The sequence below is a fragment of the Protopterus annectens genome, chromosome 15.part0 (assembly GCF_019279795.1).
Source record: "Protopterus annectens isolate FY-2018-M chromosome 15.part0, PAN1.0, whole genome shotgun sequence".
In the NCBI taxonomy this organism is placed as follows: Eukaryota; Metazoa; Chordata; order Ceratodontiformes; family Protopteridae; genus Protopterus; species Protopterus annectens.
The window spans coordinates 566,978,618-566,993,693 of NC_056749.1; the positions used below are offsets into that span (position 1 = coordinate 566,978,618).

Here is a 15,076-nt window from a genome sequence, read left to right on the forward strand (position 1 = left end):
TTTATTTTGGAGTGCAGCAAACAATTTGGAGGTTTCTGAGCCTAATTTGAGTGTGGCTCTTCAATATCTTACTGAGTTACTGGACAAAGGTTTGTCTTTCTCTTCCATTAAGATTCATGCTGCAGCAATTTCAGCTCACTATGATTGTGACCCACCATTGTTTCATCCTTTGTTCAAGCAATTTCTTAGAGGGCAAAGAATATAAGACCCCAGAGCTCCTACTCCTGCTTGGGATCTCAATTTTGTGTTGGAGAAACTTACTCACAACCTTTTGAGCCTGCGGCTACTGCTGAATTGAAATACTTGTCATGGAAGACTGCTTTTTTGTTGGCCATTACTTCTGCAAGAAGGGTTTCTGAGTTGCAGGCCCTTATGGCAGTGGAGCCTTTTTTGATTTTTCATAAGGATAGGGTATCTTTACATACTAATCCTTCCTTTATGCCTAAGGTGGTTTCTAGTGTGGCTTTAAACCAAACTATTCATTTGCCTACCTTTTATGCAGATCCCCAAAATAAAGGGGAACAGATTTTGCACACTTTAGATGTACACAGGCAATTGCATTATTATTTGAGCAGGACTAAGGATTTTAGGCAGTCTCAGCAGTTGTTTATTTCTTTTGCTTTGAGTTCAAAGGGCAAGCCTGTGTCTAAACAAACTATTTCTAGGTGGATTGGGTGTTGCATTGCATTTTGTTATTCCCATCATGGCAAGGAGATTCCAGCTGGGATTAGGCCTCATTCCACTAGGGCTACTGCCACCGACAGCATTTCTAAGGAGTGGCAACAAAGGATATTTTGGAGGCAGCTACTTGGAGTTCAGTGCATACTTTCTCTAAGCATTATCACCTTCCTCTCTACTCTAAGTCTAGGGCTGGTTTTGCCACAGCTATTTTGCAAGGCATGTTGTCAGTTCCTGCTTCCTTATGATTTGCCAGCCTCCTTACCTCTGCTTTGGGATTCTACCCAATAGTTAGGACTGCAGCAATGTGGAATGAAGAACATAGTACAGTTTTGTACCTACCATAAATGTAGATGTTAGGATCCACATTGCTGCAGTCCCCTCCTTCCCCTCTGTGTTTAGGGGTGGTTGTGTAGGTGAAGTTATATTCTGCTGTTTTTGTATATATTGTACATATATATTTTGGTGCAGGTATGTTGGGAATTTTTTGGTTTTTGGCCTTATCTTTCAGGGTCTTCTGACATCTGGGGCAAGAAAAGACTGAGGATATGGCGTCGGTCATGCGCATTAGTACCTACTGGCGTCAGTCTAATGCGCCCTGACGGTATTCGGGCCGACTGGACAGCGGACTACCCAATAGTTAGGACTGCAGCAATGTGGATCCTCGAACATCTACATTTATGGTAGGTACAAAACTGTACTTTTTGTAAACTGTCAGTGGCAGCATCACTAATTGTAGTACCTCTAGTCAGGTTTCATATGAGAATTCTGCAGTGGCCACTAGCTTCTTGGTCTATCACTCAACGTTTGTCGGACCTAATTCTGATCACCAGTTATTGCAGGAGGGATATTATGTGGTGGCTGGATTCTGAACAAATTCTCCATGATTGCCCCTTTGTTCTTCTAGAGCCCATGGCCGTAGTGACCACGGACACCTCCCAGATGGGTGGGGGGCCTTTTTTTCAGTAAGACTGTGCAAGGCACTTAGACCCCATTGAAGGCCAACTTTGCACATCAGTGTCCTAGAGCTAAGAGCAGTACTTCTAGCATTGCAGGCCTTTCAGACGGCTCTTCCTCAGGGGACATTTGCAATTCAAACTTACAATGTCAGTCGTTTTGGTTCCTCCCTGTTTGTTGATGTACCAGTCTTATCCCCTTTGTCGAGAAACTCTGAGTGCAGCAGTGGGCGATCTTTCCCAACTGCTTTTTAATAGCAGTGCATATTCTGGGGACTTCCAGTGTGATTGCAGACAAGCTGAGCCGATGTATCCTTCAGCCTCATGAGTGGTCTCTCAAGCTGAGCCGATGTATCCTTCAGCCTCATGAGTGGTCTCTCAAGCTGAGCCGATGTATCCTTCAGCCTCATGAGTGGTCTCTCAATCTAGCAGGGGGTGAAAACTATCGGTCAGTGGGGTCAACCTTGCTGCGACCTGTTTGCTTCCCCCTTAAACAAGTACAGTAATTATTTTGCCCCGATTCCACCTCCCAGGAAGTTACCTAGAGATGCTGTCCTCCACAATTTGCCACCACGGTCTCCTGTATGCCCCCCCCGATACCCATAATTCCAAAATTCTTACAGAAAGCACTTTGGTGGGAAAGCACAGTAATCCTTATTGCACCCTTTTGGTTTCGACAGATTTGGTTCCCCTTCCTTTGGCCCTATCTGATTCAACAACCTTGGATTCTGGACCTGGTTCCGGAACTTCTGTCACATCTAGATGGACTTGTTCACCCAGGCATTCTGAGCTTAAAGCTGAAAATGCTGGTTCCTCCAGTTCCATTAGTTGCTAGGCATCCTAATATATCCTCCCCAGTATGCCACATCCTCTTGTCTGTTTAAACCTTCCACTCAAAAGCTGTACTGTAGCAAATGGAAAAGATTTACCATTTGGGCCCATGAAAACAAATGAATCCCTTTTCTGCTTCTATAGAGCATATTTTAGACTTTCTAGCCTTTCTTCCATGCTGGAGTTTCCCCTTCTACCATCAGATACAATTAGCTGCAATTTCTAATTTTCACAATTGTTTAGAAGAACGTTCTTTAGCCTCTCGTAGACTTTGTAAATTGTTCCTAAGAGGCACACTTGTTAAAACCCCCTTTCAAAGATCATGCTTCCTTAGGATCTGAACTTGATATTACAGGCTGTAATACATTCTGCCTTTGAGCCCACTGCAGAATGTGATCTGAAGTTTTTGTTTTGGAAGACACTTTTTTGGTAGCCATTACCTCGGCCAGGAGGGTTTCAGACTTCCAGGCCTTGTCGTTTGAACTTATCTGATTTTCCACAAGAATAGTTTCTTTACGAACAAACACCTCCTTTCTACCCGAGGTAGTATGAGGCCAACACCAAAGGATTGATTTACCAATTGTTTTCCAAATTACTCCAGCAAAGTGGACTATGCCTCACATTTACTTGATGTTTATAGACAATTACGTTTGTCTTCACAGAATAAGACATTCGAAAATCAATTTGTTTCCTTTTCCAGTGCAAAGTTTAAGGCAGTCAACAAGTTAACTGTGGCTAAATGTCTGAAAGACTGCATTTAGTTTATGGTAAGAAGAATTTAACCTTGCCTAAGCCTGTGAAAGCACATTCTAAAATCTATAGCCACCTCGGCAGTTTTCCAATGAGAGCCTTGATGTATGTACAGCAGCTACATGGGCTTCTCATCATACCTTTATTGCTCATTACAAACTGGAGATTATCTCTAGGGGAAGATCGTCCTTTGAATCAATGGTATTCATGAGTATCCTTCTGTGAGTCCACATGATATTTTAGGTAGCTTGTCACACTATCCAATATCTTAAGGCTAAAATGAAGATTGGTAACGGCAGATAAAGAAGTTATGTACTTACCATAACTTTCTATCTGTGTTGTCCATCTTTATCATTGACTCCCCTCCCTCCTTCCCCTCAACCTTAAAAGATTTTTTGGTGGAGTGGATTATGTATCCTTGAAGTATTTTTTTTTTTTGTTTTTGTCCAAGCACAGTAGATATGGCTTCCATCTGGGATTCATATAGTGTGTGTGTGTATGTGTGTATGTATATGTATATGTGTATATATATATATATATATATATATATATATATATATATATATATATATATATATATGTATATATAGCAAGAGACTGAGAGACATGGCTGGCGCGAGCTGTAGTAACAGCTGAGTCCAGTTATCAGAACAGAACCTATCTGTCGAGGATAAATATGGACAACACAGATGGAGCATTATTGTAATACATAACTTGTTTCTCTTTTCTCACACGTGCACAGATGTGTGTATCGATGCATACATACAGTGGATATAAAAAAATATTCATACCCCTGTTAAAATGCCATGTTTTAGTGATATAAAAAAGAGACCGCAGTAAATAATTTCAAAACTTTTCCTACCTTTAGTGTGACCTGTAACGTGTGCAATTTAATTGAAAAACAAATCTGTTAGAGGAAAAAATAAAAAAAAAATAAAAAACCTAAAATACTCTGGTTGCGTAAGCGTGCACACCCTTAAACTAATACTCCTGAAGCACTTTTTTGATTTAATTACAGCATTGTCTTCTTGGGTACACACCTGCCATCAGTTAGAGACTCTGATTAACCCTAAATAAAGTTCAGCTGTCCTAGTAGGATTTTCCTGACATTTACTCAGTTGCTTGCTGCAGGAAAAGCCATGGTTCGCAGAGAGCTTACAAAGCATCAAAGGGATCTAATTGTTGAATGGTATTGGTCAGGAGAAGTGTACAAAAAAAAATCTCCAGCATTGGATATACCATGGAACACAATGAAGACTGTCATCAGAAACCGTTGAAAATATGGGACAACGGTGACATTGCAAAGAACTCCACATCCCTCCAAAATTGATGACAAGACTATAACTGTTCAGGGAGGCTCCCAAGAGACCTACAGCAACACTGAAGGAGCTGTAGGAATTTCTGGCAAGTACTGGTTGTGTACTACATGTGACAATCTCCCGTATTCTCTGTCTGGAGTATGGGGTAGGGGTTGCAAGACAGAAGCCTTTTCTTACACAGAAAAACATCCAGGCCCAGCTAACATTTGCAAAACAATACATAGTCTCCCAAAAGCATGTGGTGAAAATTTGTTATGGTCTGAGACGAAGGTTGAAGTTTTGGGCCAAAATTCCAAAAGGTACGTTCGGCGCAAAAACACTTCACATCGCCAAAAGAACACCATCCCCATGGTGAAGCATTGTGGTGGCAGTATCCTGCTTTGGGGTTGCTTTTCTTCAGCTGGAAGTGGGGCTTTAGTCAGGGTGGATGGAATTATGAACAGTTCCAAATACCAATCACTTTTGGCCCAAAGCCATCCGGCATCTGCTAGAAAGATGAAGAGGAATTTCACACTTCAACACAACAATGACCCCAAGCATGCATCTAAAACAAAAGAATGGCTTGACCAGAAGAAAATTAAAGTTTTGGAATTTTCCAGCCAGAGCCCAGACCTAAATACAATAGAAAATCTGTGGGGTAAGCTTAAGAGGGCTGTGCACAAGAGAATTTTGACATATTAGAACATTTTTGCAAGGAAGAGTGGGCAAATATTGCAAAGTCAAGATGTGGCATGCCGATAGACTCCTACTCAAGAAGACTGAGTGCTGTAATTAAATCAAAAGGTGCTTCTACAAAGTATTAGTTTAAGGGTGTGCACACTTATACAACCAGCATATTGTACATTTTAAAATTTTTTTTATTTTTTTTCCCCTGACAGATTTGTTTTTCAATTGAATTGTACAGGTTATAGGTCACATTAAAGGTGGGAAAAGTTTTGAAATGATTTATTGTGGCCTCATTTTTTATATCACAAAAACCTGGCATTTTAACAGGAGTGTGTATACTTATCCACTGTATATATAAAAAATATAAAAAGTATACTTGTATTTTATATATATATATATATATATATATATATATATATATATATATATATATATATATATATATATATATGTACAGTAATTACTTTTGTCTAACATTTGTTTTGTCGACATGTTTAGGTGACAAATTTTAGCCTACTAAGTATATGTAGACTGGTGTACTTTGGCCTAATTTAGTATATGTAGACAGGTGTACAAGACTGGGTAATTATCGGGGTTGTGGAATAAGCCCTTTCCCTGACTGTTTTTCAGTCTAAATTGGTATGTCTAATTGTTGTTGGTGGTTAGAGATGCTTTACCCTGCAAAAATTGTTTATTTTTTGTGTAATTTTGTATGTCAAGGTTTTAAGCACAAGTATAATATTGTGTCGATCTTTGTGGTTTCGACTTTTAACATTGCAGACGTTGACATTTGGGTCATTTGAGAGTGTTAAAAACTATATTTTGTTTCCTAGCTCTAACCTTTGCAAAGCTTTAGTCCCCCTTTCCCTATTGGCATGAAAGCTCTGAAGACTCTGTTGCCCAAACTACTCTAGACAGCTTAGCTCAAGCTGACTAAGGTTTTGAGTGCATAGATGGAGGCCTTTGGAATCTGGGCCAGCTGTTGTATGCAGGTTGCAGTCCATAGAGTTGAGGCTTCTGCAGCAGTCATCATTCAAACCTCTGCTGTTATGGCCAGTTTATACAATTGGTTTCCTTGACCCAAGTCATTTTGCCTTTGTCGTAAGCAGATCCTGTCCACTCAAATGTTTTCAGTAGTGTCATGTAAGCAACATATGAGCTAATCCAGTGATAGGTTCACAGGTAGGTACTAGGCTATCGGCCCAAGGGCCTACATAAGCCTAGCCAGTAAGGTTCCATAGCTTATGCCACCCAAGAAAGTTATTTTCCTGTGCCAATGTCCAGCAGAGAGACAAGTGATCCCTGGGGTGTATTTCCTATTTCCCATCCACTCAAGTGGCAAATCTTTTGGGCTTGGTGCGTTAAAATTCAGAAAATGCCCTAACTTGACTCTGCTTGTCACCCCCCCCCCCCCCATGTAAATGTAGTAAAATGAAAGTGAATTAATATTTTCTCAAGTAAAACAAGTCTATTGTCATTATCAAATGTAAAAAGTCACCAGGTTTAGGAGGAATTAAGTGGGACAGTTGAAATTAATGTTTAACAGCACACACTTAAATGCAGACTACTTGCCCTTTGCAGAATTGTAACCATGAAGCAAAAACAATATCTGCACTGCCTCTGGAGACAGTATACCAAACTAGTTTCCCTTACTTTTGCAACAGTGTTAACCTGGCTCATAGCAGAAAATAATTGGACGCTTCACACAAGCAAAGACTGCAAAAGCTGATTTCAAACAAATGTGCTCATTTGGTGACTGCAGTTGCAGATATCACACTTGTGCCTTGAAAATGAGCTTCCTGTGCAGTAGTTGGAAGTAAACTGAACTGTGCGGCTGTGATGACAGATTGTGCTGATACAGATGGTAGAAATCCATTTTAAGCTCTGGGTGGTGCAGGGTCGCATATTTCTTTTGTTCGTTCAGTTCCTTTGATAACTCTGGTATTGGTGAACGCTGGCATGTCACCCAAAACATTGTGGTGTAACCTTTGACGGTGGGCTAGTCTGGCCACACTTCTTTCTGGACTCGAGTCATTTTGCAGCCCATAACACAGGTTATCAACATTACCCAATTTGACGTTGCCATTCTGTGTCTGCTATATGTCCAGCTTTATATGTACCTTCTCCACACAAAAGGTTACTAATGGTTTGCCTCAGGATTTTGCCTTGGGCCCTGTACTCGCCAGCACCTACTTTTTTGGTGTCAAGGTGGAAGTCAAAGTTCTATGGCCAGGTTTACTACAGATTGGAAACTGCTGTTACAGGTCCCATTCAGATTCTTGGGTACTCCCAAGAACTACGTCAGACTAATGTCTACTGTACTGATCATGAGCTCAAGCTTAATGCAGAAAAAGGATGTGTGATTTTTAGTTGGGAAGCAAAAATGTTCTTGACTTGTACCATATTAAGGAATTCCTCAAGTCAAAGCGGTCATTAGTAGTCTAGGTATTTTCAGCATCAATCTGTACTTTTGTCACTGTGTTTCAGTTGTATGAAGGGATTCTACCTGGCACGTCAATTTCCAAAGGCACAGGGAGTGGTAATTTCTCTTTGGCTTGTACCTCTCCAGACCTTTTGCTCAACTAGAAAGGCTTCAAAGGTTGTTAACCAAGGAAAATTAAGACTGTAATAATAAGGCTACCCTGAGATTAAAATCCTTGTTGGTATATCCTGTCTTGTGCAGGTTCCTTCATGGCCTAGTCTTCTGTGCCATGAAAGGCCATGCTTTATCTTCATTTATGAAGACTAGTGGCATCATAACCATCTACGCAAAAGACCTTAACCTTTGGCTCATAAATGGGACCTGGTGGTGTAATGGATAAGTAACCCACACTGTCCTTTACTTAGGGTGTAGAATTATCCTAAGTGTTAAAGCCATGCACAAACTACTATTAAGACCATGCGCAAACTGCTATTAAGACCAGTCTCGTTTGAATGATGTTAATTCATGTCTCAAGAGTATGGTGTGGCTGTCCTTCACTGGGGCACTTAATACTTTAATGAAACAATTAACATTTTAAGGTACACTTGGCTTACATTGCCTAAGTTTCTCACTGCTTATCTAGACTGCACGTCTTGTATACAAGTGTAAACCTAGAGTACAAATAGTTGAGAGGCTTGATATAAGGTCATCTTTGGGGTTAGAAGCTCTTAGGCTAAGGAATACTTCTTGCATAGTACTGTCATGTCATTTGGTGGAAGAGTGGACAGACTTGTGAAAATTGACTTTGTGCTATGCTGAATAACAGAATATAATTATTGAATTGCTTATGTTTGTGATGTCCAGTCTTAATCTAACACTGCAAATTCTCTCTTAGGGCTCCAGAAGGGATGCTAGTGTTTTCTCCAACCAACTGAGAAGATCTTTACCGACTGCTTCAGCTCTACGAAGGCAGTCTGGTTTGGTTGACGTTCCAAAGAGAGTCCCAGAGAACCCATCTAATCTTCGACTTCCTTTAAAGGATACCCAAAATATACAGCGGGTAAGACCCCCCCCTCCCCTTTTTTCTATGCTTCTTGAAATTAAATATTTGTGGAGTCCATAAATGGTCTGTTATTTTAAAGTGAGGGTGCTATGGCATTTATCTTTGAACTAGGGGTAAATTCTGCAGTAAATTACCGATCATTGCAGTGGCCTAAGATGTAAAAGTCCCACCTCCAGTGTAACTAGGCAGCGTTTAAGGGTGCTTTCCATCCACTCCTCCTTTTATGAGGTAGTGTAGAGCTCCATTAAAAAAACAAAAAAGTTGTCATGAGAGAATCTTCTGAGCTTTTGTTGCTATTCCTTTGGCAAACCTTGTGAAACTAGTCGGCTAGTGACCTTCAAGAGCTGGCTGATAAGCCCCCATTGGGGAAAGCTTTCCAGTAGCTTTCATTTTATGAAAATTTGTTTTTTGTGAAAATAATTGTGTATCTAGTGTTTGGACTTGCCAATACATTTCTAAGGGTGTTTGCTTACCTTAGAACCAATTGTTCTGTGCCCTACAATTTACTAACTCCTCCAGGTTCTTTCACTGCTTTTGATGCCTTTTCCAAAGCTTATTTATGGAGCAAGCTCCAGTCTTCATGGTAATACCTTCTCCCAGGTGCAAAATGTTAGTCTTCAGGTGTAAGGCCAGATCCTATTCTGCTGCAACCACTGGTGGGTAATTCTGCTCTGGCTGCTGCTTGTTCCTGAGAAAACCCATCTTTTCCCCGTTGTTCTTTTGGTGAGGTTTTTTTTAACCACCAAAGATTGGGGGATAGCAATGTCCTCCATGGCTGTGTAGCGATGCCCAACTTTGAGAAGGGGCAGATGAAGGATCTTTAATTGGCTGGTAGAGGCAGGTGGAAACAGAGACTAGTGTTCCAAATATGAGTCTGTCTCTACCGGGAGAGAGTGCTTAGTAGAAGCTCTGGAAAGTTTAGATAGGGCAAACTTGCTGAGATTTGTCAAGAGACACATTAATGTGTTTTATTTCCTTGCCTGAAGAATGAGAGCAAAGGAAGAGTTTGCCCTTTCTGCTAGGGAATTTCGGTCATAAGAGCAGACTTTGTGGGGAGAGGATTGCACTTCAGAAAAAAACATGTTTGAGTTATCCAATTCTGAGGAAAGCATTTAATCAGATGTCTTTGCTGAAGAGATGAGGGGTGGGGGAGCGATGAGGAGAAAGACAAAAGAATAGAATTTGAGAGAAACTAGGATGAGATTTCCCAGCCCTTCAGGACCTTTGGGTCTGACCCCAAAGCTTTGGATTTGGCTCCCCTGTCCGGTCTCCTACTGCACCTTTTGAGCTTTGAAAGCCAGCTTCTACCTGGAGCCAGTCAGCACCATCGACGTTTTCCTCATTCAGGTCGGGTACAGTCATTAAGGAGCTTGTTGGAAGCAGAATTGGACAGGATGATTAAGTTTTTGAGGACCCTGATTCAGATGGGGGTGCTGAAACTTGCCTCTACCACCCCTGTTCTAGTTTCTCATTCACAGATCCTAGCCTCTGATCTGGTAGTCCTGGATCCAGGTCTCTTCTGTGGTCTGCTGCATTCAGAGCAGATAGTATAGTTATCTTTGACTTCCTGCCTTTGTGTACCCATCAGACCTTGTGTGGTCCCAGTGCTTCTGAACTTTCCCCTGGACCCTCCCACTGTCAATGAACACTAAGAATATTCTTGCAAGTGAAGTCAGTTAGATTCTCCCCCAGTCTTTCTAGGCCATCCCATTCATTCTTTTGTCTCTGGTAGCTGCTGCTACCACAGATGCTTCCAGTCTAAGTTGGGGGGGGGGGGCATTTCGAAGGGAAGACTGTCCAAGATATGTGGATATCAGCAAAGGTCTGACTCAATACCAGCATACTGGACATGAGGGCAGTTCTAGCATTGCAATCCTTCCAGGACTCCCTTCGCAGGGGTGTTATTTCATTTCAGTTGGACATATCAGTAGTCTAGTACATTAGCAAACCGGGAAGAACCTGTTCTTACCCAGTGTGTCTAGAAATCATGAGGGTTTGGCAGTGAATGATGTCTTTCCAGTGCTTTCTGGTTGCAAGCCATATCCTGGGGAAATCGAACGTGTTAGTAGGCCAGATGAGCAGGTCCATCTTTCTGCCTCATGAGTGGTCCCTCAACCAGTCACTGGCTGCCAGGATAGTCTGTCACTGGGGCCAGCTTTGCTGTGACTTTTTTGAAATGCTTTCCAAGACCAAAAACAGCCGCTACTTTCCCTTGATTCCTCAGGAGGTAGAGTCTCGCATTGTTGCTCTAGTCCACACTTGTCCCCTGGTTCTCCTATATGCATATCCTCCCACTCACCTCATAACCAAGTTCCTTCAGAAAGTGATCTTGTGCAAGATAAATGTGATCCTCATTGCTCCTTTTTGGCCTTGACAGATATGGTTCCCTTTCTATGGCCTTAATCGGCGCATCCTCCTAGTGATGAAACCTTTTCTAGATTTGCTCTCACCTGGACATCAAAGCCTGAAGCTAATTGCTTGGTTCCTCCACTTCCAATAATGGCCAGGAAGTCCAGGCTTTTTTCCACTGTGCTGCATCTTTGTCATCTTAAAAGCCTGCTACTAGGAAAGTGTATAGAAGCAAGTGGAAAAGATTTAGTATTTAGGCTTCCAAGGGCCTTGACCTCTTCAACCCTGCTTCTGTTTTTGACTTCTTGGCAAGTCCCTTTCAGGTAGGTGCGATGTACTTCACTATTAAGGTCAACTGGAAGCTATTCATTTTCGTGTGGGAGAATATCTCCCCTTTTGTTTCATTGAAGTTATCCAAGGCCTTTGAGGTACCTTTCTCCTTTCACATTAAGGGACCCTGTTCCTCCTTGGAACATTACTGTCTTGTTATAGGCCCTCACAAAATCCCTGTTTGAACCTAAGATGGATCTGAAATTTCTTTCATGGAAAATTAACTTTTGGTTGCAGTTGCCTCAGGTTTTTGGAACTCCCACACCTTGTGCAAGCCTCATTTGGTGTCCTACAAAAATAGTCTCCCTTTGAACCATCTTTTTTTTTTTTCCTTCGGAGGCCACCCTGAATCAGGTTATTAACTTTGTGAAATTAGGAAAGGTGCCTAAACTTTCACTGAATGTACATCATTAGTTGCAGTTCATTTCCCACCATATCAAAATCTTAGGTGAGCTGACAAGCTTTTTATATCCTCTTTCCAGGCAAAATTTGGGAGATGGCGTCTCCAAGGTTACACTGTCCAGGTTGGTTGTCTGATTCTACTGATTTTGTGTACAAGGCTAAAGGATTGTTGTCTCAAATCCTATAACTCGTTCTGCAGAAGGCACAATATCCCCAGCTTCTCGATTCCCTAATTGTGCTGTAGCTGCTAGGTCCACTGTACATACATTCATTTTCCATTATAAGCTGGACTTGCAGTCTAGGTCCTGGGCCTCATTTGGCACCAGTGTAATCTGGAACATCCTTCCTTCAGACCACCTGGGGTTTTAATAACTGGGGCTGTTGTACTAATAGTTGAAGCTGATGGAAAAGGCAAAAACTGAAATGAAAGTTGAGTATTTAACATAACATTAGATGTTATGTAGTCCAATCTCGCTTACATTCTTACCTGTGGGTTCTGAGCCGAATGTCTGCTCCGACACGGCCTTACTCTTAGCTTGAAGTCTTTATTGGCTGGGCTAAGATGGTATTCCATGCTGCACTGCTCTCTATCCCCAGATCTCATTTGCCACTCGTGTAGCTCGGACGTGGCCTCACTCTTGGCTGTGGTTAATTACCTTTTCTTTATATCAGAGAAGTTTTTTTGCAATAAGTTATTTTCATAGCTATTTGTGTGTGTTCTTGGCTGTATTGTGGAAAAGTTGTGTTTTTCTCTTATAGCGTGTTCTTGTGGTATCCCACTATCTGTTTCCAACGGGCTAGGCCCGTTACAGTTAGAGGACCTAGTCTGTCCCCTTGCTTTCCTTGTGTGCTAACTTTTTCCCTTGGGCTAAAACTGTTTAAATTAGAGGAATTAGTCCTTGTTCTTGTCTAAGGACCATTTTAGTTAGAGGTCTTTGTGGTGTACTGTTTTAGTCTTGTTCCCGCACTTGTGGCTGTTTTGACTGATGGTCTAGTTTAGAGTTACTTGGTGTTTGCTGTAACTGTCTAAAGATACTAAGGAGCATAAGCCCTTGGACTTGAAGTGCTCCAAGTGCAGTTAAAATGTCCATCACTGATGAACACTGTGTGTACTGTCTGGGAGCAATTCACCTTCAGGAATAGTGTAGTTTTTGTCATGCCTTTAGCCAGCGTGTTCTTCAGGAAAGGAAGAACAAATTGATTTTAAAGGGACTTCTGAAACCCTCCTTCAAGGAGGGTTTGGAGAGTGCTTCCAGCTTTAAGGCTTCTCCATCAAAAGGTAAATCTTCCGAGGCTAAAAAGCGATCCCCGGCTCCATCAGTATCCTTGGAGCCGCCGTTGAAAATAGCAAAATCTTCAACATCCTCTGCTCCATTGTCCTCAGGGCCACAAAGTGTCAGTGGTATTGGAACCTGCTTTGGCTCCAGTTTTCTTGGATCCTGTTTGGAGCCGGTCGCCTAGCATCAGGCCAGTATCTCCTCCTCACAGGTCTCCTTCAGAGAGGAGGTCTCTATCTCCTTCCCTATCCTCCAAATTCTCCAGGACCTTATTGGATGTGGACGTCGATAGTGGTGCAGAGACTTTGTCACCGGTACTGGCAAAATAGTTTTTGGCTCTGACCCAGTCTGCTTCGGAGCTAGTCCCTCAACCTACATTGATACTTCCTCCTCTGAGCGCATCTCAGTTTTCGTAGCCAGTGTTTGGTTCCGTGTGATGTCGCTAGGTCGGTTCAGACATCCCCTCCTGGCTTATTGGTTCCAACATCAGCTCCGACCCTGTCTGCGCCGTCCATGGGGTTCAGGATGCAGGATTCATTGGTGGGATCTGAGGGAGAGGCTTTGGGACACTTCTCGGCTCCTAGTCTCCCTCTCGGTGCTTCGGCGCGGGGAAGCCGGATTCCTGTCTCTGCTTTGGAAGCTAGTCAATCTTCAAATCCGGGAGGACCAGCTTTCGAGGCCATGCGGAGTGTGCTGGCCAGGTTGTCAGCGGCATCATACGGTTCGGTCACTGTCCCTTACAGCACCAGTGCAGGTCTCTGATCGCCATCTCTCTCTGGACAGCGGAGCCCCAAGGCCTCAGGGTACCCCCAGGAGTGGTCCCCATATTTCTGAGGGTCCCTCAATTTTTGCCTGAGGAGCCACCCAGAAAGAAAATGTGCAAGCGGAAGCACATAGATTCCCAGGATGAGTCTCTCACATCAGACACAGACCTCGAGAAATCGGAGGGGTTCCGTAAGTCATCCTCTGAGGATGTTTTTTTCTGTGTACATCCTAGAGATTTTGGAGCAAAGAGGTGACTGGCCATCCAAAGCCCCCACCGAAGAGGAGTCTGTTTTCCTAAAGGCCTTGCTCAGCCCTCCGCCTCCTGGGTGTTTCCACCCTTTGAACTTCTGGATCTGGTTTGTCGAAGGGTGTGGGAAGCCCCTGACAATGTGGAACCAGTCCCCAGGAGACCCAATACATTTTTGTCTGCCCCTCCTGATAAGGAATTTCTATCCAAAGGAGTCCCTGTGGATGCCATGGTGGTGGCAACGGCCACCCGGAAGGAATTAGCTGAGACTTCTTCCACCGTCCATCCCCCTAACAAAGAGTCTAAGACTATGGACTGGTACAGGAAGTGCACGTTTTTTTTCAGCGGCCTTTACTTTGCGGTCACTGAATTACTTGTCACACTTTACACGGCTCCAGAGAGATCTCCTAAAGGAGCTTGGAGATGCTTTAACGGGTAACATTTCTGAGGCGGTGGCTCAGGTCAACACTCAGATGTGTACCCTCAATTCTATTGCAAACTCCTCCATGAGGCTGATCTCCCACGCAGCCGAGAGAGCGAGTAGGGCAGCAAGTTCAGGAATCGCTCTTAGAGGCAGGCCTGGATGCGCCTTCGTCATTTAACGGAGGCCTTCAAGTCTTCATTCACCGATGCCCCGTTTGATGGTTCCTCTTTGTTCGAAACTAAGGTGAAAGACGCACTCACTCGGTGCGAGCAAGAGGGAAAAACTGTCTGCCGTAAGAATCCGTTTTTCCCTTCCCTCTAGGCCTTATCCCAAGGCCCAGAGGGATGTGGTTCAAGAAATCAGAGGTTTTTCCCAGTGCACAAGGTGAGTCCCCCTCCAGAGGCAGTGGAGAGGGGGTGGTTATTCAGGTTGACGCCGCCCTAGGGGCAGAGGACGCCCTCGCAACTTGGGAGACCGCGATTCCTTTCGTGGTTCTCCCTACCATCGCTCCTGATGGGAGGCTCGACTGTGTTTTCTGGAGCCAGTCGGGGGTCGAATCTCATTATACCCGGAGGCTTGGCAAGAGATCACCCAGGA

At 43.1% G+C, this 15,076-nt stretch overlaps 1 protein-coding gene across 1 annotated transcript in view; it reads left to right on the forward strand.

The window, feature by feature from the left end:
- LOC122789856 overlaps positions 1–15,076 on the forward strand; it is a 764,503-nt gene that overhangs the window by 480,871 nt on the left and 268,556 nt on the right. Inside the window, exon 3 of the mRNA XM_044057290.1 lies at positions 8,518–8,682. Coding sequence (XP_043913225.1) covers positions 8,518–8,682 — 165 coding nt within the window. The remainder of the gene's footprint in view (positions 1–8,517; positions 8,683–15,076) is intronic.